The sequence below is a fragment of the Delphinapterus leucas genome, chromosome 1 (genome assembly GCF_059928025.1).
Source record: "Delphinapterus leucas isolate spDelLeu-1000000601 "Yukka" chromosome 1, BTC_Dleu_Yukka2, whole genome shotgun sequence".
NCBI lineage: Eukaryota > Metazoa > Chordata > Mammalia > Artiodactyla > Monodontidae > Delphinapterus > Delphinapterus leucas.
The window spans coordinates 94,932,288-94,956,805 of NC_143129.1; the positions used below are offsets into that span (position 1 = coordinate 94,932,288).

A 24,518-nucleotide genomic window follows, 5' to 3' on the forward strand; every position below is an offset into this window, starting at 1 on the left:
TTGAAGAGGCTGTCCTTTCTCCACTGTACATTCCTGCCACCTTTATCAAAGATAAGGTGTCCATATGTGCGTGGGTTTATCTCTGGGCTTTCTATCCTGTTCCATTGATCTATCTTTCTGTTTTTGTGCCAGTACCATACTATCTTGATTACTGTAGCTTTGTAGTATAGTCTGAAGTCAGGGAGCCTGATTCCTCCAGCTCCGTTTTTCGTTCTCAAGATTGCTTTGGCTCTTCGGGGTCTTTTGTGTTTCCATACAAATTGTGAAATTTTTTGTTCTAGTTCTGTGAAAAATGCCAGTGGTAGTTTGATAGGGATTGCATTGAATCTGTAGATTGCTTTGGGTAGTAGAGTCATTTTCACAATGTTGATTCTTCCAATCCAAGAACATGGTATATCTCTCCATCTATTTGTATCATCTTTAATTTCTTTCATCAGTGTCTTATAATTTTCTGCATACAGGTCTTTTGTCTCCTTAGGTAGGTTTATTCCTAGATATTTTATTCTTTTTGTTGCAATGGTAAATGGGAGAGTTTTCTTGATTTCACTTTCAGGTTTTTCATCGTTAGTATATAGGAATGCCAGAGATTTCTGTGCATTAATTTTGTATCCTGCTGCTTTGCCAAATTCATTGATTAGCTCTAGTAGTTTTCTGGTAGCATCTTTAGGATTCTCTATGTATAGTATCATGTCATCTGCAAACAGTGACAGCTTTACTTCTTCTTTTCCGATTTGGATTCCTTTTATTTCCCTTTCTTTTCTGATTGCTGTGGCTAAAACTTCCAAAACTATGTTGAATAATAGTGGTGAGAGTGGGCAACCTTTTCTTGTTCCTGATCTTAGTGGAAGTGGTTTCAGTTTTTCACCATTAAGAACGATATTGGCTGTGGGTTTGTCATATATGGCCTTTATTATGTTGAGGAAAGTTCCCTCTATGTCTACTTTCTGCAGGGTTTTTATCATAAATGGGTGTTGAATTTTGTCAAAAGCTTTCTCTGCATCTATTGAGATGATCATATGGTTTTTCTCCTTTAATTTGTTAATATGGTTTATCACAGTCTTTTATCCTCTTAATGGATCTTATGGTGGTCTTATCCAGTCTGTGGCTTTAAACCTCATCTACATCCTGATGGCTCCCAACTGTGTTTCTGTAGCCCCACTCCTCTCCTTAGCTCCATACTGTGTATTAGACATCTCCACTTTGATATTAGTAGACTTCTGAAATGTACTGTGTCTAAAACAGAACTCTTGATATGTCAGAACTTGCTATCTACTCACCTGAGTGTCCCTCAGTCTTTCCCATTCTCCCAGTTGCCATGATCACAAACCTTTATGTCATCCTGAATCTTTTCTTGTCCTTACTTCTTACATCCAATTTACCAGCAATTTCTGCAGTGTATTTCTGGATTAGTTAGGGTAGCACAAGATGGTGTTAAAAAAACAAACCCCCAAATCTCAGGGCTTACCATAAAAGAAATGTATTTTTGTTCACATGAAAGTCAAAAAACATGTTCCCACTTAGTAGGTGGCCTTGCATGTGGTCATTTAGGGTCCCAACTCCTTTAGTTTGGCTGCCCTCCTCTAGGGCTCAGTGCCTTCCCCATTCCCTGATGGTCGAGGGGGCCAGCTGATGGAGGGTCACGTGTGGGAGGCTTTCATGGATGTGTTGCATATCCCTTCCACTGCTGTTGCGCTGGCCAGGACTTAATTGTCACATACTTAACAGGAGGATGGGCTGGGATGTATAGTTACCATGTGTCCAGAAGGAAGAAGATGGAATGTGCTTGGTGACCTGTTAGCTGGTCTTCGCCACATGTGGTAATGTCTACCTCAAATTTTAAAAATCTCATCATTTATCATCACCTTTGTTGCTGTCTTAGTTCATGCCACCTTCATCTCTCAACTGGACTACTGCAAATCCTCCTTTCTAGTCTCTTGCTTTTGCTCTTCTCTTCCAGCCTCCACATAGTAGCCCCAGTCATTGTAGAATGTAACCCAGATTCTATCTCGTCTGTGCTCAAACTCTAGTGGAGACACAGATGTAGAGAACAAACGTATGGACACCAAGGGGGGAAAGTGGCGGGGGGCTGGTGGTGTGGTGTGATGAATTGTGAGATTGGGATTGACATGTGTACACTGATGGGTATAAAATGGATAACTAATAAGAACTTGCTGTATAAAAAAATAAAATAAAATTCAAAAATTCAAAAAAAAAACACCTCTCTAGTGGGTGGCTTCCTATTACACTTAGAGTAAAAACCACACTCATTACTGTGGCCTATTCCCCTTCTCCCCTCCAACTCATTCCCAGGACCCAGTTGTTCTGGCCTTCTTGCCCGTTCTTTGAATGCTTCAAACATAATCCCTGCTTGGACCTTTATGCCTGCTATGCCCTCTCTCTGGGTTTTCTTTTCCTAAGTCTTCCTAAGGTTAGCTTATCATTTTTCTGTTTAAATGTTGTGGTTATCTACCACTGTGTAACAAACCACCCCAAAGTTTAGGGGCTTTCAACAACCATTTTATCATCTCTCATGAGTCCGTGGCTTGTGGGGCTTGACTGAGCTCAGCTGGGTAGTTATTTTTTTCCACATGATGTTGGCAGGATCACCAAGTCAGTTACCAAGGGATTGGACTGGAACCACCTAGAAGGCTCACCCATATGGCTGGTCGTTGATGTTGGCTGCCAACTGGGAGCTCAGTGTGCCCCTGCACGTGGTCTCTCCAGGTGACTTGGCATTCTCAAAGCGTGGTGGCTGAGTTCCAAGAGGGTGTCCCAAAAGCAGGTGTTCCAGAGTGATGAAGTACAAGCAGCTGATCCTGGTAGTTAGGCCAGGCCCAGAACCAACACAGCATTACTTCTACCACAGTATTTTGGCTGGTCACACGGCCAGCCCAGATTTAGGAGGAAAGGAAACAAACTCCATCTCTCAGTGCGGGAAATGATAGAGAATTTGAGGCCATGTTTCATCTCCTCAGAGGCCTTCTCTAAAATACCCAGCATTACCTACTCCATCTACACCATTGCCTTGTTTTATTTTCCTTATATGACTTATCACTATCTGAAATTTTTTTTTTTTTTGCCAATTCATTGTCATCCCCTACTAGAGTGTAAGTTTCTTAAAGAAGACCTGGCTGGTCTAGTTTCCTGGTAGCCCTGTCACTTATGACAGTGCCCAGTATCCAGCAGGTATTTTGTAAACGTTGAACAAGAGAGTGCTGAACGTTCTCCCAAAACCTTATTCTCGTTCTGAAAATGATAGCACCATTTTTGTTGTTGGTAGGCCTTAAAATCTTGGAGTCATGTCTGCCATCGTTCTCTTTCTTTCCTTCTACGTGCATTCAGTTGCTGAGGTCTATAGCATTAATCTTTAAAACATGCCCGATGGGTTCTTTCTGTTCTCATCCACATCACTCTTTCAGACCAACATCCTTTTTCTACTCAAGCCTCCTTGTTGAACTCTCTGAGTGTACATTTAATGCTAGTTTCATCTTCCCAAAATGTAGTTCCCATCACCCTTGAAAGCTATTGTTAGCCCGTGAAGTTAGTCTTAAGCGTTTTTACTTTTGCAAAGTCATCTCAGCCACCTCTCCACCTCTGTGTTCCGCCATGTCCATTCTCGTGTTTCCAGTCTCTGAGGAGTACATTTTCCTCTCTGTCTCTGCCTCCCTCATCTCATACTCTTAGAATGTTGCCCATACTTCAAAGTCCATTTCCCATGCCCATTCCTCCATGAAATCTTCCCAGTTTCTCCCAATCAGATGTGCTTCTTCATCCTGTGAGCCCCTAAAACCCTTTGAATCCCTGCTGAGGCTTTGATCATTTGCATTTGCGGCTTAACAAACATTGCTGAATGTCTTTCACTTGCTGGCCACTGGGCTGAGTGTTGGGCTTGGAGAGATGGAGGGGGCAAGATGGAGAGGGCATTGGAAAGGTGAATTTAGACTTGAGTAAGATGTTACCTTCCCTGGAAAAGTTCACGTTACAGTGCAGTGGTTTTCTACCTTCATTGTGTGATGAAACCCGGTGGGGAGCTTTAAAAATCCCAGTGCCTGGGTCCCTCGCCTAGAGATTCTGATTCAGTTGGGTTGGGATGTGGCCAGAAGATTGGAGGATTAAGAAGCTTCCCAGGTGATTCTAATGCACGGCCAAGACTGAGAGCCCCGGTGCTAAGGGATGAGACTGCCCAGTAAGTGGTTAATTTCAGTGTGTGATACTCTAGAAGAAGAAACAGAGCACACCAGGAACACAAAAGAGTGTTTAGTTTAGCCTGGAGTTACTTTTATTCCTGCAGCTAGAGTGTAAGCCATGTATGGGCAGGGCCCAGGGCATTCTCATCTTGGAAATCCCTTACCTGATCCGTATTCAGAGTAGGTATAAGAGAGGCTGTCTGACAGAACATTCTGCAGTGGTGGAAGTATTCTGTATCTGCGCTGTCCAGTTTGGTAGCCACGAGCCGTATGTGACAACTGAGCACTTGAAATGCAGCTAGTGAGAATGAGGAACTGACTTTCAATGTAACTTAATCTTAATTAATTTAAATTTCAGTAGCCACATGTGGCTAATGACTACTGTGTTGGACACTTGAATAGAGGAGATACTGTGTTTTGAGATACGATTTGAGGGTGTTTATGCAGAGGCTTAGATGAAGCAAGCTGTTTTCTCTGTTTGAGAGTTCAGTCACATCATTTGAATCTTAATTTTGCACCTTTTAAATTTCCCATTTGTTAAAAAAAATGGGAGATGGGGAGGGTTTGGTTCAAATACCTGTTTTCTTTAAAACAGTTTTACTGAGAAATGATTCACATACTATACAATTCACCCATTTTTGTACAATTCAGCAGTTTTTAGTATATTCACAGATATGTACAACCATTACCACAGTTAATTTTAGATCGTTTTTCATCACGATCTAAAACTTTTCATCAGAGTTTTTCATCAAAAACTCTGTACCGGGGACTTCCCTGGTGGCAGAGTGGTTAAGAATCCGCCTGCCAATGCACGGGACGTGGGTTCGAGCCCTGGTCTGAGAAGATCCCGCATGCCGCGGAGCAGCTAAGCGCGTGCGCCACAACTACTGAGCCTGTGCCCTAGAGCCCGCGAGCCACAACTGCTGAGCCTGCGTGCCACAGCTACTAAAGCCCGCACGCCTAGAGCCCGTGCTCCACAACAAGAGAAGCCACCACAATGAGAAGGCCGCACACCACAATGAAGAGTAGCCCCTGCTCGCCAAAACTTGAGAAAGCCCGCACGCAGCAATGAAGATCCAATGCAGCCAAAAGTAAAATAAATTAATTAAATAAATAAAATTGAAAAAAAAAACCCAAAAAAGTCTGTACCGACTCACAGACATAGAGAACAGACTTGTGGTTGCCAAGGGGTGGGGGAGCGGGAAGGATTAGGAGTCTAGGATTAGCTGATGCAAACTATTATACATAAAATGGATAAACAAAAAGGTCCTACTGTATAGCACAGAGAACTATATTCAATATCCTGTGATAAACCATAATGGAAAAGAATATGAAAAAGAATACATAGATATGTATAACTGAATCACTTTGCTGTATGGCAGAAACTAACACAACATTGTAAATCAACTACAATAAAAAAAAAAAAGAAACCCTGTACCATTTAACTACCACCCCTCTGTCCCTTATTATACCCTCAAACTTATATACCTACCAATCTGCATAGATTTGCCTATTCTGGACATTTTGTATCAATGGAATCATATAATATATGGTTTTTGGTGACTGGTTTTTCTCACATGGCATGATGTTTTCAAGATTCATCCATGTTGTAGCACGTATCAATGCTTCATTCCTTTTTATGGCCTAATAATATTCCACTGTATGGTACTCATTCATCAGTTTAGGGACATTTGGGTTGTTTCTCTTTTTTGGCTATTGTGAATAATGCAACTATAAATGTTTGTGTACGAGTTTTTGTGTTGACGTATATTTTCATTTCTCTTGGAGATATACCTAGAAGTGGAATTGCTGAATCACTTAGAAAATCTTATGTATACTTTTTGACTCAGTGAGAATATGTGTGCATGTGTGTATGTGTTTTTATGCGAATACCACTTAACTGAATATTTTTTTTTCAGTTATTATTAAGAAAACATTATCTTAACACTAGAAGGAAGTGGATTGTTTTTATTAAAACAGTTTCCTTCAAAAGTAATCATACTTCACTATATCTATTAATCTTTGTAGCCTTCATGCAGGATGCTGTGTTCTGTGCTCTTTTGTGAATGTCTGTGGCTGATAACTGCTTATGCTCATGATGATGACTGGATTGACCCCACAGACATGCTTAACTATGATGCTGCTTCAGGAACAATGAGAAGATCTCAGGTATTTAAAAAATGCATGTGTGTATAACACCTTCTCAGTCCTGTGATGGAAATAGTCTACTTTTGTTATTGTTTTTTCACAGAGCTATGAGAGTCCTATATCAATGATTAGCAATCATGCAGAATGTCTTCATGCCTCCTAGTCTAAGATGATTTCAACCTCATCTGTTTATTTCTGTTTCAAATTTGAATGTAAAGCCCGTCGAGAAGCAAACTCATTTGATTTTAGTTCTTAGCTAGTGTATAAATTTGAGGCTCTTACTTTTTTGGTGGTTTAATACAGTTGAGGAATATAATGAGCAAAGCCATAAAATGATGAAGTAAAAATTTTAGTCTCATTAACTGTAGGTTATTTTTACAACTGAGCTATAAAGAAAGAAAATCTCTCTCTCCTTTGCTTTAGGTGAAGTATGGTATATCAGAGAAAGAAGAGGTCAGTCCTGACTTATCACATGCTGATGAATTGTCAGAATGTTACAGCAGACTTGATTCTTTAACTCATAAGGTTAGGTTTTTTTATTCATGATTTTTGTATTATTTATAGTATGTTAAATTGCTCTCTGTTTTCCTGTCGTTGCTAACATTATTTGTGTTTCTATCTAAACTACAATTGACATATATATGGGGTTTTTTTCTTTAGTTACTCTGGCCTTTGATTTTTAAAATAGTACTTCTATTTTGCTGTAATAACATCTCACTATGCTGTAATTATTTCTTTACCAGACTGAAAATTTCTTGGGACAAGGAATGGGACAAGGTGATGCTCTATCACCTGTTGCAGTGCTGGGCTGTAGTAACAACAAATATAGCAAATGAAGAAATGGCTCTACTGCTAGTTTCTAAGCATAAGAGTTGCTCTTATAAATATAAGGGATTATTATAATTTAGTGTGTGGTAGCTATTCATTTATTCAGTCCTTTATGTGGCTGAAGTAGAGTTTATGAGAGAGGAAGTAAGTCAAGATTGCTGGGGAGTTTGAACACAGGTTATGCTGTGGGAACCCACCTCAGCTGGTTGTGAGGCAGGGTGCTGGTGGCAGTGTGGAGGGGGCTGGGATGGGGGGATGGCAGAGGTCCAGCGACACTGGAGGCTCACACTGAGGCAGTGACAGGGTGAAGAGAAGAGGAAAGCGTGCAACTTTTCCGTGGTAGAATAAGCAAGTTGTGATGGTTGAGGGAGGAGGGGAAAAGGATAGGGAAGGCTAGCGTGAATGAGGGAGGTTTCCAGCTTGAGAGATTGGGAGGGCTTTTTAACTGGGATCCAGATATATCCGAATTCGAGATCTGTAAGCAGCTGCTTGTGGTTCTTATCAGGTGTGAATGTTTTCTCACCCGAGTGCTAGCAAAGAAATGCTTGGATAAAATTTGCTTCAGTCTTAACTGCATTTTGTGGTGTAGTGAATTAATTTGGCTGGATGTTAGGAAATGGAGAAATGCCTTTTTACTGAAGTTTTTCATTCCATTGTTTGTGGCTTTGGTTCAAACATTGTAACAACATGATTGGTAAAATGGAGTCTTTAGTCTTTGTTTTTAAAAAATCGTTTCTCTTAAAAAATTGTTTCTCTTAAAAAGAAACTAAAAATTCTTAGGGTTTGTAAACCTTGCCTGAAAGCAGAGGAGACTGCCCTGTGACTTCTTGAGTGTCTTTCTGTCCTGAGTCTGTGTGTGCTGCTCAGTTATTGTATGTTCATCATCTGAAGCCCACTTCAGTGCTCCATGCAACTTGTGGTCCACACTCAAGTAAAAAGTACTTTTCACAGGTTCTAAATGTCTGTAAGATGTGCACTACCCTCCCTCAGAGACTAGGCCACTGTGGTGTTTGTAGAGCTAATTTCAGAGGAAGTCTGTTCTAATGAAGGACTCTGTGCAGAGGGGGTGCCATGTGTAGGACACTCTGGAGAAGCCATGGTTCCTGACATATGGTACGGGGTGATCGATAGTTGGCAGGAAAAATTAATAAAAGGCCAAAAGTAATATGCACATTCAAGAAAATCTTTGCTGTGTCCTTCATTTTCCGGCTTCATGCTATCCCTGTTTCTCTTTGTCCTCTCTTTCTGGGTTATTTTTCCCCCCCTTTTTCCTTTCATTCCTTTCTTTGTTAAACCATTACTTTGGAATTAGGAAGAGGCAGATTGGTCCAGGTGTTCTTGTCCACATCTCTGCTTCCTTGTTTCATGATCTTCAGTTTGTTTTTTTTTTGTGGTACGCGGGCCTCTCACTGTTTTGGCCTCTCCCGCCGCGGAGCACAGGCTCCGCACGCGCAGGCCCAGCGGCCATGGCTCACGGGCCCAGCTGCTCCGCGGCATGTGGGATCCTCCCAGGCCGGGGCACGAACCCGCGTCCCCTGCATCGGCAGGCGGACTTCCAACCACTGCGCCACCAGGGAAGCCCATGATCTTCAGTTTTAAAATTGCTGAAAGTCAGCAAGAAAACTGCCAGTCAGGGCGCAGTGTGGGACACGTGTTCCTTATTTGTTGCCTACTTGCCCTTTGCAAAGAGAACCCACAAGAAGCAGGTGAGATCTACATTTTAATGCGAGCTTGATAAAAAATAAAGAGCTCCTTACTTTGATCTCGATGGGGCCACTAGGCTAGAAACTTGACCCTTATTACATTAAACTTTGATGCTAACTAATGTTGTATTTATTTTGTGGTTACAGATCGATGAGTGTGAAAAGCAGAAGACAAAAGACTGTGAAAGTCAAAGCAATCCTGTTTTTAGGAGATACTTAAATAAGATTTTAATTGAAACCAGAAAGCTTGGCCTTGTGAGTATTTGGTGGTGTGATACTAATCAGTGTAGTGGATATTTTCATTATTTATTAATTTCACATTATATCAAGCAGTGGCAAAGCATCATCATGCTTCAACAGAGAATACCTGACTCACCCTTTTATCAAAACCTATTCATGCAGGATTGAAGGCAGCTGCCTGCTTTACAGTGGTTTGGTGGAAGGCAAGTGAGCAGTGCAGATCCCTCCTCTTTTTCCTGTAGTTCATGGGGATTTACTTACTCTGTGCACTGCCCTACCACTTAATTGAGTTGGAGGGAGAGGGAGTTTTTTTTTTGTTGTTTTTTTTAAATTTTGGCTGCCCTGCACGGCAGGTGGGATCTTAGTTCCTCAACCAGGGATTGAACACACACCTCCCTGTATTGGAAGGTGAAGGGGAAGTCCAGAGGGAGGTTGTTTTAAATTTGCTATTTGAACTTTACTGAACAGTTAGAAACTTAATAAACTCATGACTTGGTAAGGAAATTCTATCCCAGTCCTTACTTCTTGTTTTCTACCACTTCCACACTTTCTTATTCAGATGATGTAATATTACATATTGAGAAAAAGAAAAGTGTGTTTTAAGTAGTTTTTTCCCCCTAGCTGTTTACTGTGGCAAGGCTGCTTTATAGAAATTACATATCAGGCACATACTGTTCATGATTAATGTTAAGATTCCATTTTTTAGAGTCATTGTTTTCACTTTGAGGAGTCGAAACATCAAGAAAACTTAAAAAAAGGGGGTGTTAGATGAATAGTAATCCCACCTTATTTTGGAGATGTAAAAGCAGGTGTACTCACATGTACACCCTTCAGTTTGAGTCTCATAACTGAGTGCAAGGTGGAAAAGAGTCTATTTTATAGATGAGGAAACAGGTAGAGTCAGAAAATACTCAAGATGGAGATGCTTGGAATATTTCGTTCCTGGTCTTTTAGAAATATTAATCAATGGACACTTTTTTATACTTACTGATGATTTGTGATATTACATGACACTTTGGTTTTTCTTATTTTATATTTACTTTTTAATATAAATATCAGTATTTACTATTAGAAAAGATAATGTTTATAATGATTTTGCTAACCTGAACTCTCAGTAATATAGTTGTGACTGTCATGCATATTTATGGAAACCAGATTTTGCTGCTTTTTGAGATCCTTTTTGTTTTTCTTATTTGTACTACTGCAAATTTTAGGCTATTTGAAAACTGTGTCAGCAAATGGAAAGTCATAAATGGAATCATAAAATAATGATAGTTTATCCTCATTATTTGTGGATTCCATATTTTTGAATATTTCAAATATTAAACTTTATTTGTAACCTCAGAATCAGTACTCCTGCTTTTGTGGTCACTTTCAGATATGCGCGGAGTGACAAAACGTTTGAGTTGCTCAGTGAGCCCATTCTCAGCTGAGGTGAAACAAGGCCATTTTTTGTCTTCTTGTTTTCAGCTCTCATGTTATAAACAAGTACTTTTATGTGGTCTGTTTATTTTTTCGGGCTTTCATTTTTTTAATTTTAAAAATTTTGCTGTTTAAAAATCTCCCGGGCTTCCCTGGTGGTGCAGTGGTTGAGAGTCTGCCTGCTGATGCAGGGGACGCGGGTTCGTGCCCCGGTCTGGGAAGATCCCACATGCCGCGGAGCGGCTGGGCCCATGAGCCATGGCCGCTGAGCCTGTGCGTCCATGGCTGCTGAGCCTGCACGTCCGGAGCCTGTGCTCCGCAACGGGAGAGGCCACAACAGTGAGAGAGGCCCGCTTACTGCAAAAAAAAAAAAAATCTCCCAAGTGTTATGCTGTCACTAGTGTTCCTAAGCACAAGAAGGCTGAGATGTGCCTTAAAGAAAATTCCCTTGTTAGTTAAGCTTAGTTCAGTCATTAGTCATAGTGCTGTTGGCTATGAGCTCAGTGTTAATGGATCCACAGTATATATATTAAGGTGTCTTTATTTATATTTTTAATTTCTTTCCTTTTTTTCCTTCAATATTTATTTATTTTGGCTGCGCTGGGTCTTAGTTGTGGCATGCGGGATGGTTTTTTTTTTTTAGTTGCAGCACACGGGGTTCTTAGTTGCGGCATGCATGTGGGATCTAGTTCCCAGACCAGGGATTGAACCTGGGCCCCCCGCATTGGGAGCGTGGAGTCTTACCCACTGGACCAGCAGGGAAGTCCCTATATTAAGGTGTCTTTAAACAGTAACATAAAAAGGTTATGAATTGATTGGTTGATGAAAATGTGCTTGCAGGAATCTAACCCTGTATTTCCTGTAGGAGCCATGGTTCAGTATTTGCTAACTAGTGTTCAGGGTGACTTTATAGAATGTAAGTACTGCAGATAGCAGGAATCAACTGTAATTTAGTAAAATGTACTGTATGTTACTTGCATAGAGTTTTATAATTTTTGAAGTGTTTTTCACATTATCTTTGGTTTTCATGTTGGCCTGTGAGTCAGACAGGTAGATATTATTCCTCTTATTTTATACCTGTGAAATATTGTGAACTAATTATATATTTAGTTCCAAATTAGCTTTTGTCTTAAAATATTTCATTGAGTAATGATAAAATTCTCCTTTTCTGTTTTTTTTTTTTGGCAAATTTAATTCAGCCTGATGAAAACAAAGGTGATATGCATTATGATGCCGAGATTATCCTTAAAAGACAAACCTTGTTAGAAATACAAAAGTTTCTCAGTGGAGAGGATTGGAAGCCAGGAGCCTTGGATGATGCACTAAGTGATATTTTAATTAATTTTAAGTTTCATAATTTTGAAACATGGAAGTGGCAATTTGAAGATTCCTTTGGAGTGGATCTATATAATGTATTCATGGTAAGATGGGATGAGGGGGGACATGATTAACATGTTTTTATTTTTAACATGTTTTTGTTTTTTAAAACACTTAAAAAACCCCACCATAATTATGTTGAGAGCTCATACTAAGTCACTGTTACTGGGTTGACGAACATGCAGCAAAATGGTACAAATGATTTTGCGTATTCAAGTCCAGTTCTTTTGTTTTTGCTGACGATCAGTGTTGTTTTGGGGAAGGACGGCTTGGCGGTGACTCTTCTTTCTATTCTGTTTCTGTTTTTGAGATGCTTCTGTGTCTGCTCTGCATCGTGGTGTTAGTAGCTACTGAGCTGTGGACATATGTTCGTTGGTACACCCAGTTGAGACGTGTTTTATTCATCAGTTTTCTCATCAGTTTGGGATGGAATTGGATGTATTTATATAAGGTATTGTATAGATAGAAGGTTTTTAAATTTTCAAATGTTATTTCATAATGAAAGACTGTAATCCATTTAGAGCTAGTATATAATCTTGCCTCAGGCGAGGGCAGGAGGCAGTGATTGGAGGTGGTGATGGTGAGGAAATTGGCAGCTGCTCATGTGTCCCTGGTGTTTTGGGTCCTTGACCAGTTAGTGGGGAAAAATGTGCAGTCCTGATTTTCATAACCCAATTCCTGATGTTGGGTGGCATCTGGACAGCTAAATCAGAATAGAGTTATGTAGACACACTTGAAAAATTCTCATGTAGGTAATTTGGGGTATGTCTTTTTATTTGCTAGAAGTGATACCAAAATACTGTTTTTAAAAATTAGTTTATTTTCTGAATATAAAAGTGGTATATTTATGGTAGAGAAGATAGGAAAGATAGAAAGATACAGAAATTTAATTCTTAAAAATTGTCTAGGGAATTTCCTGGCAGTCCAGTGGTTAGAACTCGGCACTCTCACTGCCAGGGGCCCGGGTTCGATCCCTGGTCAGGGAACTAAGATCCCGCAAGCTGCGTGCAGTGGCCAAAAAATAAAATAAAATTGTTTATAATTTTACCACCTAGAGATAATCACTGTAGATATTTTGAGGTATTTCTTTATAAACTTTTTCCAAATTTTTAATTCTTTAAAAATCAGGACCACATTATATATAGAAATTTGAAGAAGCATTATTGTTCCTGTCAAAATAGCATAATCATTTAAGGAAAATTTTAGACCTTTTTAGCAGGGTGAGTCAAGTAGCCAACTATTTTCAGTGAATTCATCTGATTAAATCATTGTGATATTTCCTTAGCTCTAAGTTCTATAACTTCTAGAACTAAGTATTTACAAATTGGAGGAAAGAAGGTAGTTTGGTTGAAAATTGTTCTGTCAATGATTTCCCCCAGGGCTTTTATTTATAAAAGGCATATTGGTCATTTGTGCTAAAAATCATCCAAAGCAAAACACCATTTTGTCATGAATTGTGTAAGAGAATGAGTAGTCGTTTAATATGTATAGCTATATTTGGGGGCATGATATCAGCTATATTTGAACTAATTTTTAAAACAATCTTTTTAGTAAAAACGTTTTCCTTCCTCCTCATAATTACTTTATAAAGAAGGCAATTGTAGTTAGTTCTTTACCTGTTGCATTAAGACTGTTTTGTCATGAGCTGAAAAGAGCCACTTTTAAAAAATAATATATTTTTTTCTGTGAAAAATTTTTAAATAATCTGGTTTGGGTGAATGGTGAAGACACACTTTGAACTAAGGTTTTTAGGATGTGTAGGCGTAACCTTCATTGTTAGCAGCCTTTCATGGTTCCCTTTGGTGTTGGTCAGCTAGCCTTTGCCCAGCATCAGGCTGAAGTTGCCAAGATGGAGCCATTAAACAATGTGTGTGCTGAGAACATGGATTGGACTGGAAGTCTCCTGGGTAAGGTGTTGGTTCCCTTGGCCTTATTTTGAGTAGAATTTCTGAGAATGAAAAAACATATTAATAATTACAAAGAAATGATAAAATGCCAGAAGGAGGCTTTCTATGACTGAATCTTTAGTATCAGAACAGGCAAGAAGAGTCTTAGGTTTCAGACCAGTGACTTTTGTGTTCATGTAATGTGACAGGAAAGGGATAGAAAGTGTGTATATTGCTGGCTCTTATGTTATCTGTCTCCCTGCATTAGACTCGCTTTTGTTCATCTAGTCCTTAGCACAGCGTCTAGCACATTCTGGGTCCTCAGCAGAAGTTTATTAGAGAAGTGAATCAATGTATATATGAATTCATTTCCATCTTCGATTTAATCTCCTTATATTGACGTGTGAAATCTTATTGTAGCTTTACTGTTTTTTTTAAAAATTAGGAATTATTTTACTTTTTCTTACAAATTTTATGAACACTCACTAATGTTGACTGCCTTCAGTTATAGGTATCTAACAGTGGGAATGGTTTGATGATCAAAGTCTCTTTATAAATGCAAGTCTATAATGACTGACCCAGAATAGAATCTCAGCAACAAATCAAGGTGTCCAAAAAATTAATTTTCTTGAAAAGATACGGGAGCCAAACCAGCCCAGCCTTGCTTCCTGGCTTCAGGGGACAACTAAATGCCTCCTGTAGCTCTTGCTAGTACATAATGTACATGAGTCTGATTTAGAAAAAGTGAGAGAACTAATGTTCTACTTTATTTTGTAAAATAAGTAAAGAACTGACATTTTTAATTGAAATTTTTTGGACATAGTTGTAGATTCACAGGTAGCTGTAAGAAACAGAGAGATCCTGTGTACCCTTTACCCACTTCCCCCACTGGTAACATCTTGCATACTTACAATAGTGCAGTATCACAACCAGGATATCGACTTTGATACAAGCCACCAATCTTACTCAGATTTCCCCAGTTTTACTTGGATTCCTTTGTGTGTGTAAAGAACTGTTTTTGTTTACCTTTTAGAAATCTTAATAAAATATATTTTACCTGTATAAGAGTTGTATAATTTGAATGGATTTTTAGAATAAACATTTTGGACATAAGATGAAATTTTAAAAAATCACTGTTACTGGGAGACTGTTTGCAAAACAATTTAAAATTGATTGGGGGTTGTGGGGAGAGGGACAGTTAAAACTAAAATATTGTCTTATTTGGGAATGAAATGTGACTTTTTAAAAAAATGACTGTTTTTGTCTGTTTCTCTAAATAGAATGGCTTAGAAGTTCATGGACCTATAAGGATGACTCATGCCAAAAATACTATGAGCTCTTATTAGTCAACCCTATTTTGTTGGTCCCACCAACAAAGGTTAGAATATATTTTGTTAAAATTACTTATACAAAGCAAGTAAAAAGTCTCTGTATTTATTAAAAATTGTTAGTTTTTTACCATCATTTTGCTAATAATAAACCTTTGTTCTAGAAAAAAATACTTCCATTACACAGTGATTTTCACATGAAAAGTATATGATAACATTTAAATGTATGGAATTTCACAATTTCAGCCTCAGTACAGTCGATTATGGCTTATTCTATATACCTCAATCCTTTGAGGAAAAAAATTAAGTTGTTTTTATCTTTTGTTGTAGGCACTAGCAGTTACATTCACCAACTTTGTCACGGAGCCATTGAAGCATATTGGAAAAGGAGCTGGTGAATTTATTAAAGCACTCATGAAGGAGATCCCAGTGTTACTACACATTCCAGTGCTGATAATTATGGCATTAGCTGTCCTGGTTAGTATATAGCACTGTTAACAATTAACAGGATTTACAGAAAAAAGGCAATTCTGAAATTATTAGGTTTCTTTTATGTTGTAAATCAGGCTAAGTCATGCTTAATGGTATGAAAAGATGATTTTTAAGTGATAAATGTTTGTTTATACTTACTTGTACATTCCTCTAAGCAAGAAAACGGTTCTCGAGTTTGATTGTAGATGTCAAAGTGGTGATTTAGAATAATACCCTCTTTTAACATTTGTTCTTTAAACCTCATGAATTAATACACATGATATCAGTTATGTCTTCTTTGAGAAAGGGGACCTTATTTCAGTCTGAATTTTTGCCACACTGAGAACAGAAGAACAGTGGGTTTAACATAGCATCAGAAAGGGATGTAGAAAGAGGTGGGTGTACTAAGAAACACCCAGGAGCAGACATTTGTTAAGGAATATTACAGTATTACTTGTCAGTCATCCATGGTCTCTTCAGCTCTTTTTTTGGTTGATTTTCAGCCCTTACCCTAATAAAGCAGTTGTCTCATAAAACAAAATGCAAAGAACTCAGATGTGCCTGGGGAAATTATTAAAGCATTGTCTTCCCTTAAGGATACAAAATTCACTATGATCTATTTACTTAAAAATTATTCTTGTTTTGTTTTTTGTCTTGTGATTAGGATTCATTGGTTTAGGGATATGGTTTTGTTAGGTGACATTAGTTGTATAGTAGTAGTTTAGTCTCTAAGGCTGAAATTATAAGCAAAACCCCTTCATCGCTTGTTGCTTTATCTGCTGCCTAAGAAAAGGCCTTTTGCTGCTCTGTCTTCAAAGAGTAGTATCTCCAGTACAGTGGTTTTCAAACTTTTTGTTCTCAGGACCCTTCTGTATTCTTCAGAATTGAACACCACAAAGAGCACTTGTTTGTGGGAGGTTTATTTATTGATATTTACCAGAAATTTTTAAAATACAAGTATACACAAGCACACAGTGCATGAGCCATCAGAGTGAGGCAGTCACTGTAGCCCCACAAGACTCTGCTGTACAAGAGGAGAGTGAAGAAGACTAATGTCTTTGTATTATGAAAACTTTTGACCTCACAGATTCCTGAGAGTCTCAGAGATCCCCTGAGGGGTCCCTGGGCCACACTTTGAGAACTGCTGCCTAGTTTTTCCCTTGGAGTGTGACTCAAAACCTGTTGAATTTTAGCTGTAGCTAAAGCGAGTTTGTAAAAAATAAACCTACAGGAGAATATTTACATAATGGTGTACAACTTTAATTTTCAGCATTTACCTTATATGATGTGTGTGAATGTAGACAACACATGAGCAATGATCAGACAATTAATACGTTTTAAATTTCTAGGCTTTAGCCTAACTGCTGTTATAATTCAATAAAAATGTGTCCAGCTGATTGAAATGTCTACTTAATACTTGGCGATTTCTCAAATTTTTTTGGCTACTCTGGCCCTGTATTAATCTAGAGAAAACCCAGTGAAATTAAGATGTTTATATCTATAAATGCCACAAGTTATGAAATTTTGTTGGCACCGTGGAAAGCACCTCAAAATTTCGTTGTAAGTCAGCCATTAAGTACTCAGGAATATGTATTTCTTTTCCTTCTAGAGTTTCTGCTATGGTGCTGGAAAATCAGTTAATATGCTGAGACATGTGGGTGGCCCTGAAAGAGAACCACCCCAGGCACTTCAGCCAGGTAAAAGAAGATGGCAGCAGGAAATTGATTATAGACCCCATGGTGGAGCAGGTGATGCAGATTTCTATTATAGGGGCCAGATTGGCCCCATTGAACAAGGCCCTAATGACAAAACATGTGAGGGTAGAAGAGATGTTTTGAGAGAGAGAGATGTTGACTTGAGATTTCAGACTGGCAACAAGAGCCTTGAAGTGCTTCCGGCATTTGATTTACCAGACGCAGAGGCGAGAGAGCATCCCAAGGTGGTACCCAGTGTAAGTCAGCAACTGTTTATTTCGCTGTCCCTTCATACTAGGTGTAAGTGCTTCCTATAGTGCTTTTGGTTAAGTGCTTTTACTTTTCATGGTTAATTATATCACCAGTGATAATAATTATTCACTCTCCCCCTTTCTGGTTGAAAGTCCAGCCTCCTCAGAAGAAATGAGATTTAATTTTTATGTTAAATAGTATTTAACAGTAATTTGTTGGAACAGATGGTAATTCATAATGACATTTCATAGGAAACCAACAAGTGAGCATGACTGAAATTTCTACCTTTGAAGAGATCAGAGAGAAGTCCTCACTGAAGGCCTGGAGCCTTAGGGAGCCAACCCACAGGAGAGCCCTGAAGCCTTAGGTAGAAGGAAGAGTGAGCTGGGAAAGGACCAAACACCTCGCTTTCCCAAATCTTTTATATCGTTGGCTGGCTAGACTATACTTTTTACCTGTGGAATGGTGAGGCCTCTTTTCCACCATTATTGGCAATTTAAAGGGACATTTCCATTTCTGTTTGAGAGAGGACTTTGTATTGTCATTTGCAAAGTTTAGGTTGCAGGCGCAAACCTTTGAGAAATAGTAAGAAGCGCAGTAGAATCTAGGAAATTGTAGAATCCCTTCCCATGGAGTTCCTTAGAAGAACATATCTGCCTGCGTCTAGAAAATTAAGATGTTCCTTTCAGCTTTAATAGTCAATGGTTATATGTCACTCATCTCAAAAATCCTCCAGTGAGTTCTGGGCTCACTTGAAGGGAAAGCCAAAGATATCAAAATGGCCTAGGGCTTCCCACCTCTGTTACCACGCTGCTCTCTCCTCCTGCGCCCCCTCCACCCTCATTCTCCTTCAGCCACAAGGGCCTCCTGCCTATTCCTTGAACTCACGCCTTTGTACTTGCTGTTCACTATCTAGAATGCTGTTCCCAATATATTCATAAGGTTCATTTCTTCAAGCCTTTGCTCATGTCATCTTTTCAGACCGCCCTAATTTAAACAGCTATGCAACCCTCCCACCCCCAGCATGATACTTTGTTAATTTATTGCCTGATTCTCTCCCCAGCTTAAATGTAAATTCCAGGGAGGGCAGGGGTTTTTGTCTGTTTGTTGTCTTGTATCCCCAGCACCTCGAACTTAATGTATGCTCAGTAAATATTTGTTGAATGAATTATTCTCCCTAGCAAGAGGAGTTAGCAGTACTGGTCACCAGTCTTCCTGACCCTTCCTTAAGCTGCATCACTAGACCACCTGGCATATCCTGAGTTTCCCATTCCTCCATGTACAGTTCTGTGAGGCTTAATAGCATTTATTAATTACAATCCAGCACTGGAACCAGGACTTGAAAGAGTTCAACGTTTGCTATAACAGATTTGTGTGGGAACTTGTTGAACATGTTTATTACAAACTTTCACATTTATGTTAAACAATTAAAACACTGTAATTCTCTACTTTGTAGCATAAATCACCTATTTTGGATACAAAGCCCAAAGAAATTGGTGGAATCTCAGGAGAAAGCACACTGACTGAAAGCAGCCAGTCTGCTAAGCCTGTCTCTGGCCAAAAGATACCAGAGTGTGTGGAAGGTTCCCCTGCAGTGGAAAAGGCCCAGCTCAGGACTGACACCACAGGCGGCCCAGAGGAAGGCAGCACGTCCAGCCCAGCACTGCAGTGAGGGTGTGTGGAAGGGATCCAGACTGCAGCCCATGTGGCTAGAGGAACACAGACATGGACCACAGCTCTGAGGTCATCTTTGAGTTTTGTAAAGTATACTCCTCACAGCTATTTCTTCTTCTCTACAAATATTCTGTTATTTACTACACAGGTGCCAACTTAAACATCAGTATTTTTACTCACAATCAGAATTAACAAGCACACGTGTATCTCTGTTTAATTTCATGTTTCTTTGATATTAAGATGCATTATAAAGTTTTGAAGTGTTAATTCTCGAACAGGATCTCATAGATGACATATGGCAAGCATTAATGATTTTGAATAATCAAAGAGGCCAGTTTGAATTAGGGGACATTGAAAAAGAAGTTCTGTTGTTTACAGGCATATATAGGAACCAACTCACCAAAGTGTGTGTTGCCTCGTGGAAGTCCTGTGATACCTACTTTAGTTAACAGAATTATTTGTTGTGCACTGGACTCAGAATATTTCAAGTGGTAGGTACTCAAAACCAACATTTAAGGAAAGTCACTGTAGTCATGCTTACCCTCTTCAGTCACTTCAGCATTTTAGTGCAGCCACGGAGTCTGCATCACCAGTGTCAGTCTGCCTCGTGTAGGCTGCCTGCAGATCAGCCTTCATCTCTCAACTCTTACCGCTATTACTGGGCCTGCTTCCTTATCACCCCCTTTACTTTATCCTTAGCTAAGACAGAACTGAAGATTGTCAGGGGAATTTAGATTACATAGCTTGTTAAGTCAGTAATCTCAGTTTTACATCCTTTGAGAATGGCTTTATTTCCCCAGCAGATGAAGTACACAGGCTTTATAAGAACTGTTTTCCTTGCTACTCAGAATCCCAGCAGTTGTGATTGTTAGATATTACTATATCTTATTTATATTACAGTAAACCATATTGTCCAAGCCATATGAAGTTCTAATTTTTAGAGATCTATACAAAGAGAGGAATAAATACCACAATAAGGAAAACAGAGTAGGATTTTTTTTTTAACCCTAGACAGGTGATATAATCAACATTTCAAATTAGTTATTCTGATTTTTAAACTATTCTTCATTTTAAACTTTCTAAAAAAGGAATTTATAAATTTTTCACAAGATCTAACTAGGAAGCACATATATTACACATATTCGGGTATCCTTTATCTTAACCTTCATACTACAATTTATATTCAGCTGCTTACTAAAAATGATAGCAGTCAGGAATGGTCTTAAAATTTTCATGCAGGCATTTCTTTCAGAAAAAAAGATGTATTTAAAGCATTTGCTTTTTTTTTTTTTTTTTTTTGCAGTACGTGGGCCTCTCACTGTTGTGGCCTCTCTCGTTGCGGAGCACAGGCTCCGGATGCGCAGGCTCAGCGGCCATGGCTCACGGGCCCAGCCGCTCTGTGGCATGTGGGATCTTCCCGGACCGGGGCACGAACCCGTGTCCCCTGCATCAGCAGGCGGACTCTCAACTACTGCGCCACCAGGGAAGCCCAGCATTTGCTTTTTGATATGTTTTTTACGTGAAATGCAGAAATACCCCCTTTTTGGCTCCCAGAAGCATCACTTAGATGCCTGTAACAATTTAATTTTATGTGTTAATATTATTTCCTAGCTTCGTACTGCAAACAGTATTTCATCAGAAAGGTAATTTTCTCCAAGAAATGCAAAAGGATTTTATATAAAACTTTATAACATAGTAGGCATGTAGGGATGCCAGCAGTTTGGGATAGATTTGTGAACATCGATGAATATAAAGTAGTCATCTGGGGGCTAGGCCTGTTCACACTGATTGTATGCTCTGAAGGTGCTAATTATCCTCTGAGCTGTGAAATGAATGCCTCAGTTGATAGACTGTAACTGTGAGAGTACAGTTAATGTTGTTTTGCACTTCTGACTGCTTTTTATCCAAAAATGAATCTTTAAAAGAAAATTTAAGAAAAAGTTCACCTTTGTATTCTTTCATTACAGATAACCATTTGGGGGTGAAATCTACTTTGACAGCAGGGCAGCAAGGTACTGCTGTTGAAAGGTGACAGCAATTCAGGGAAGACTTATTAAAGCAAATTGAATATATCAAGGCCAGTTTATAACTAGAAGAAACAGCCTTGTTTATTGTCTAGCCAATATTTATCATTAAAATCAAGGATGATAGTAACGAGCTTTTAGGAAAATCAGAGTGGGGCAGATAGCTTTTCAAAAGCAGTTTTTAAGTGGAATGGATAACGCTGAATGTTTACAGGGTCTGAGAACTGCCATATACACAAAATAAACACTTATTTTTACATTATTGTGGTTTGGTATGCTGTCTTTGCTCAGTAAATATGCTTGTAAGAAAAAGCCCAATGGAATTTAAGTGCAGGTTTTAAAAGGATGCTAATCCAGGGCATTATACCCTATATATATAATACATAAAACATAATCCAGGTGTTAGTACTTTTGACAAAATTTGTGCCTGATCTCAGAACCAGGAGTATCTTTTTTTTTTTTCCTCTGAGCCCTTAATGTGAGTCCAGATTGTGTAACTGTCTTTCTTCTCATTTTTTAAAACATTAGCTATTTGTAGAAGTGCTTTTCACTGCCCGTAAAAATCCTGGAGGATTTTTAGAAAGAACAAAGGCCCAGATCCCTAGATCCCATCCCAGCTGTGTAGAATCAGAAGCAACCAGAGGTGAATGAGTTGCCAACTTGTTCCAGGCGTGGGCATTTGTATTATGCAATTCAGCCTTAGTCCAGGCCCAGCTCTGTCCCATCCTTGTTGACTTGCTTTTGCTAAACTTATGTCATGTTGCATTATGTCCCCTTGTAAAACCACCTTCAGTTTCTGGGAGGAGGCTTAATGACAACTGAGGGCTTAACCTACGTCTTTCGTACTTAATTTTTGTGACCTACGTTCTTGACAGAGTCACATGAGGGTTTTGGATTTTCTGACATTAGGTCCTAAAAAGTTTTACAACAACAGTATTTTGCAACAGAACATACAATTTTAAACCATTTTATATAGATATACACACACACACACAAAATGTACACATATACATATCTGTACTTATATATGTAAATATATAAAAATTAGTTATTTAAAAAATTACACAGAGGCCAAAACATGCTAAAGAAGTTTATTTTTAAGAGTTTCTTTTATAATGGTTTTGGCCTAAAATTATATTGAAAATAGAGATTTTCTTAGTGGAAAAAAATCTAGATTTTTTAATAGACTGTATAATTTTTTACACACTGGTCAAGTATATTATTTTTATGAAGTAGCATAATTTCCCACTATATCGGTATAAAAAAGAGCCATTGTCAATTAAAAGTAAAAAAAAAAAAAAAAATCTACCTCAGCAAGAGGATTAAATCCTAGGCTAGATTCATTTAACTTCCTACTTTGCAAATACTAGGTAAAGGAATCTAACAAGTTGCAGAAGAACATAATCCCAAGCAGTAATCACAAAAGTTGATTTTTCACTGCCCGTAAAAATCGCCTGGAGGATTTTTAGAAAGAACAAAGGCCCAGATCCCTAGATCCCACCTCTATCCTGAAACGAGTGTCCAGAGGAATGTTAACTAATACTATGCTATCAAAGGTTAAATATTTACATCATGCTAAAAACATTTTAAGCTCAGTACAGTGCTATAATTTCTCCTTTGAAGGAAAAAAGTAATAGACTGAATTTTCCTGCAGTGTTCTGAAAGGAAATAAGGTTGCTTTTAAAAAGATATTCATTGTATACTAGTGGTTTGCTTATTTTTTTCCTGAATTTTCAAGTTCCAACAGAGCATTATTCTGCAAAAGGTCCTTCGGTCCAAATTCAGTGTCTCTGTTTTGATCTCTTTGTAAAAGAACTCTCTGTTCATCCATTCTTTTTGCTTGAGACCGTAAAATAAGGCTAAAAAAGTCCTCATCTGGTACTGTTGGTCCCTTTGTGGCAGCAGGTGGTGGAGCGCATCTTTGATCATCTAATCTGGATCCCTAAAAATTTACAAGAAAGAGATTAAAATACAAATACTGCAGGGAAGGAGAGCACCAAGGTATGTCTGTCATTCACAATAAGAAAATGTAGCTTTAAACATTTTCTGCCTCTTAGAAGTTTACTCAATCTTTAGACCTGAAACCTAGTAAGATCTTTTATTTGAAATGACTTATATAATCAGAGCATAACAAGTATGTGTATAACAAATATGAAGCCATAGTTTCATGGCTTTGGTAAGATTAGTTAAGATGCAAGGTCACCTATGTCTAAGATTATCATCTTACTGTAATAGGCATCACCAAATACAACGTACCAAATCCTTAGGAATATCATGTGAGGTACAAAAATCCTACATCACTACCTTATAAATACTGTCTTCGGCCAAGGGTCAGCAAACTATAACCCACTGCCCACTGTTTTTTTAAACAGTACTTTCATTTCAATACCACGCTTGTTTGTTTATGAACTGTGTATGGCTGTTTGCCTGCTACAAGGGCAGAGTTGAGCAGTTGCAACAAAGGCCATAGGGCCCCGAAAAGCCTAAAATATTTTCTCTGGCCCTTTACAGAAAAAGTTTGCCTACCCTTGTCTTAGGCAATAAAATCTGTTAAGGAAATAAATAACCCAGAGTGAATTTTTCCTTCAAGTTCTGACTTACAATTCTTATTTTAGAAGTACGTTAGAAATGTTTTTGATCAAATGAAAGCACTTAAAAGTCTACACGACAGTGTCTGGTATTGTAACTCAAGAATACAAGTAGGAATGTGATGGCTGACATCGGAGTGCCCCGTGTTGCTAGGCGCTGTGCACTAACACGCCTGAGCGTTTAACCCCACCGCCCAGTGAGGGTGCCGTGGCTGCCCGGATTCCTAGTCAGCGCCATCCCACCCTCCACACGCACCTAGTTCACTCTTCATCATCTCTCCCGTCACGATTCGTGGTCATTTCACTGTCCTCTAAGTTTACCCAACACTCAGGCGCTTCAGCTCCTAGACCTCCCCTCCTCTGGTGTTTCATCCTTGCCCTCTGCCTTATCCAATAGCTCCCATGGTCAGAGGCCAGACACAGTCATTCTCAATAACTGCACCGTCTTTGAAATCATGATTTTAAGATATCTCATGTTGACCACGGACTCCTATTTTTCTAGATCAAGCTCCCCAGTACTACCCCCCAGTAAATCATTTTTAAAAAAACTGAGGTAAAATAAATATAAAATTTACCATTTTTTTTTTTTTTTGCGGTATGCGGGCCTCTCACTGTTGTGGCCTCTCCCGTTGCGGAGCACAGGCTCCAGAAGCACAGGCTCAGCGGCCATGGCTCACGGGCCCAGCCGCTCCACGG

At 38.9% G+C, this 24,518-nt stretch overlaps 2 protein-coding genes across 2 annotated transcripts in view; one reads left to right on the forward strand and one right to left on the reverse strand.

Moving 5' to 3' along the window:
- Positions 1-538: 538 nt before the first annotated feature.
- CLCC1 (chloride channel CLIC like 1) lies at positions 539-21,496 on the forward strand. The gene is given in 12 exon segments (XM_089918631.1): positions 539-5,278; positions 6,216-6,356; positions 6,759-6,860; positions 9,014-9,121; positions 11,728-11,949; positions 12,216-12,356; positions 13,719-13,812; positions 15,072-15,169; positions 15,450-15,596; positions 17,200-17,541; positions 18,993-19,194; positions 19,197-21,496. Coding segments are annotated over 12 exon segments (1,662 nt in total). The 5' UTR covers positions 539-5,266; the 3' UTR covers positions 19,250-21,496.
- Positions 21,497-22,311: 815 nt separating this feature from the next.
- GPSM2 (G protein signaling modulator 2) overlaps positions 22,312-24,518 on the reverse strand; it is a 62,587-nt gene continuing 60,380 nt past the window's right edge. The window contains exon 15 of the mRNA XM_022584172.3: positions 22,312-23,176. Coding sequence (XP_022439880.1) covers positions 22,949-23,176 — 228 coding nt within the window. The 3' untranslated portion in view covers positions 22,312-22,948. The remainder of the gene's footprint in view (positions 23,177-24,518) is intronic.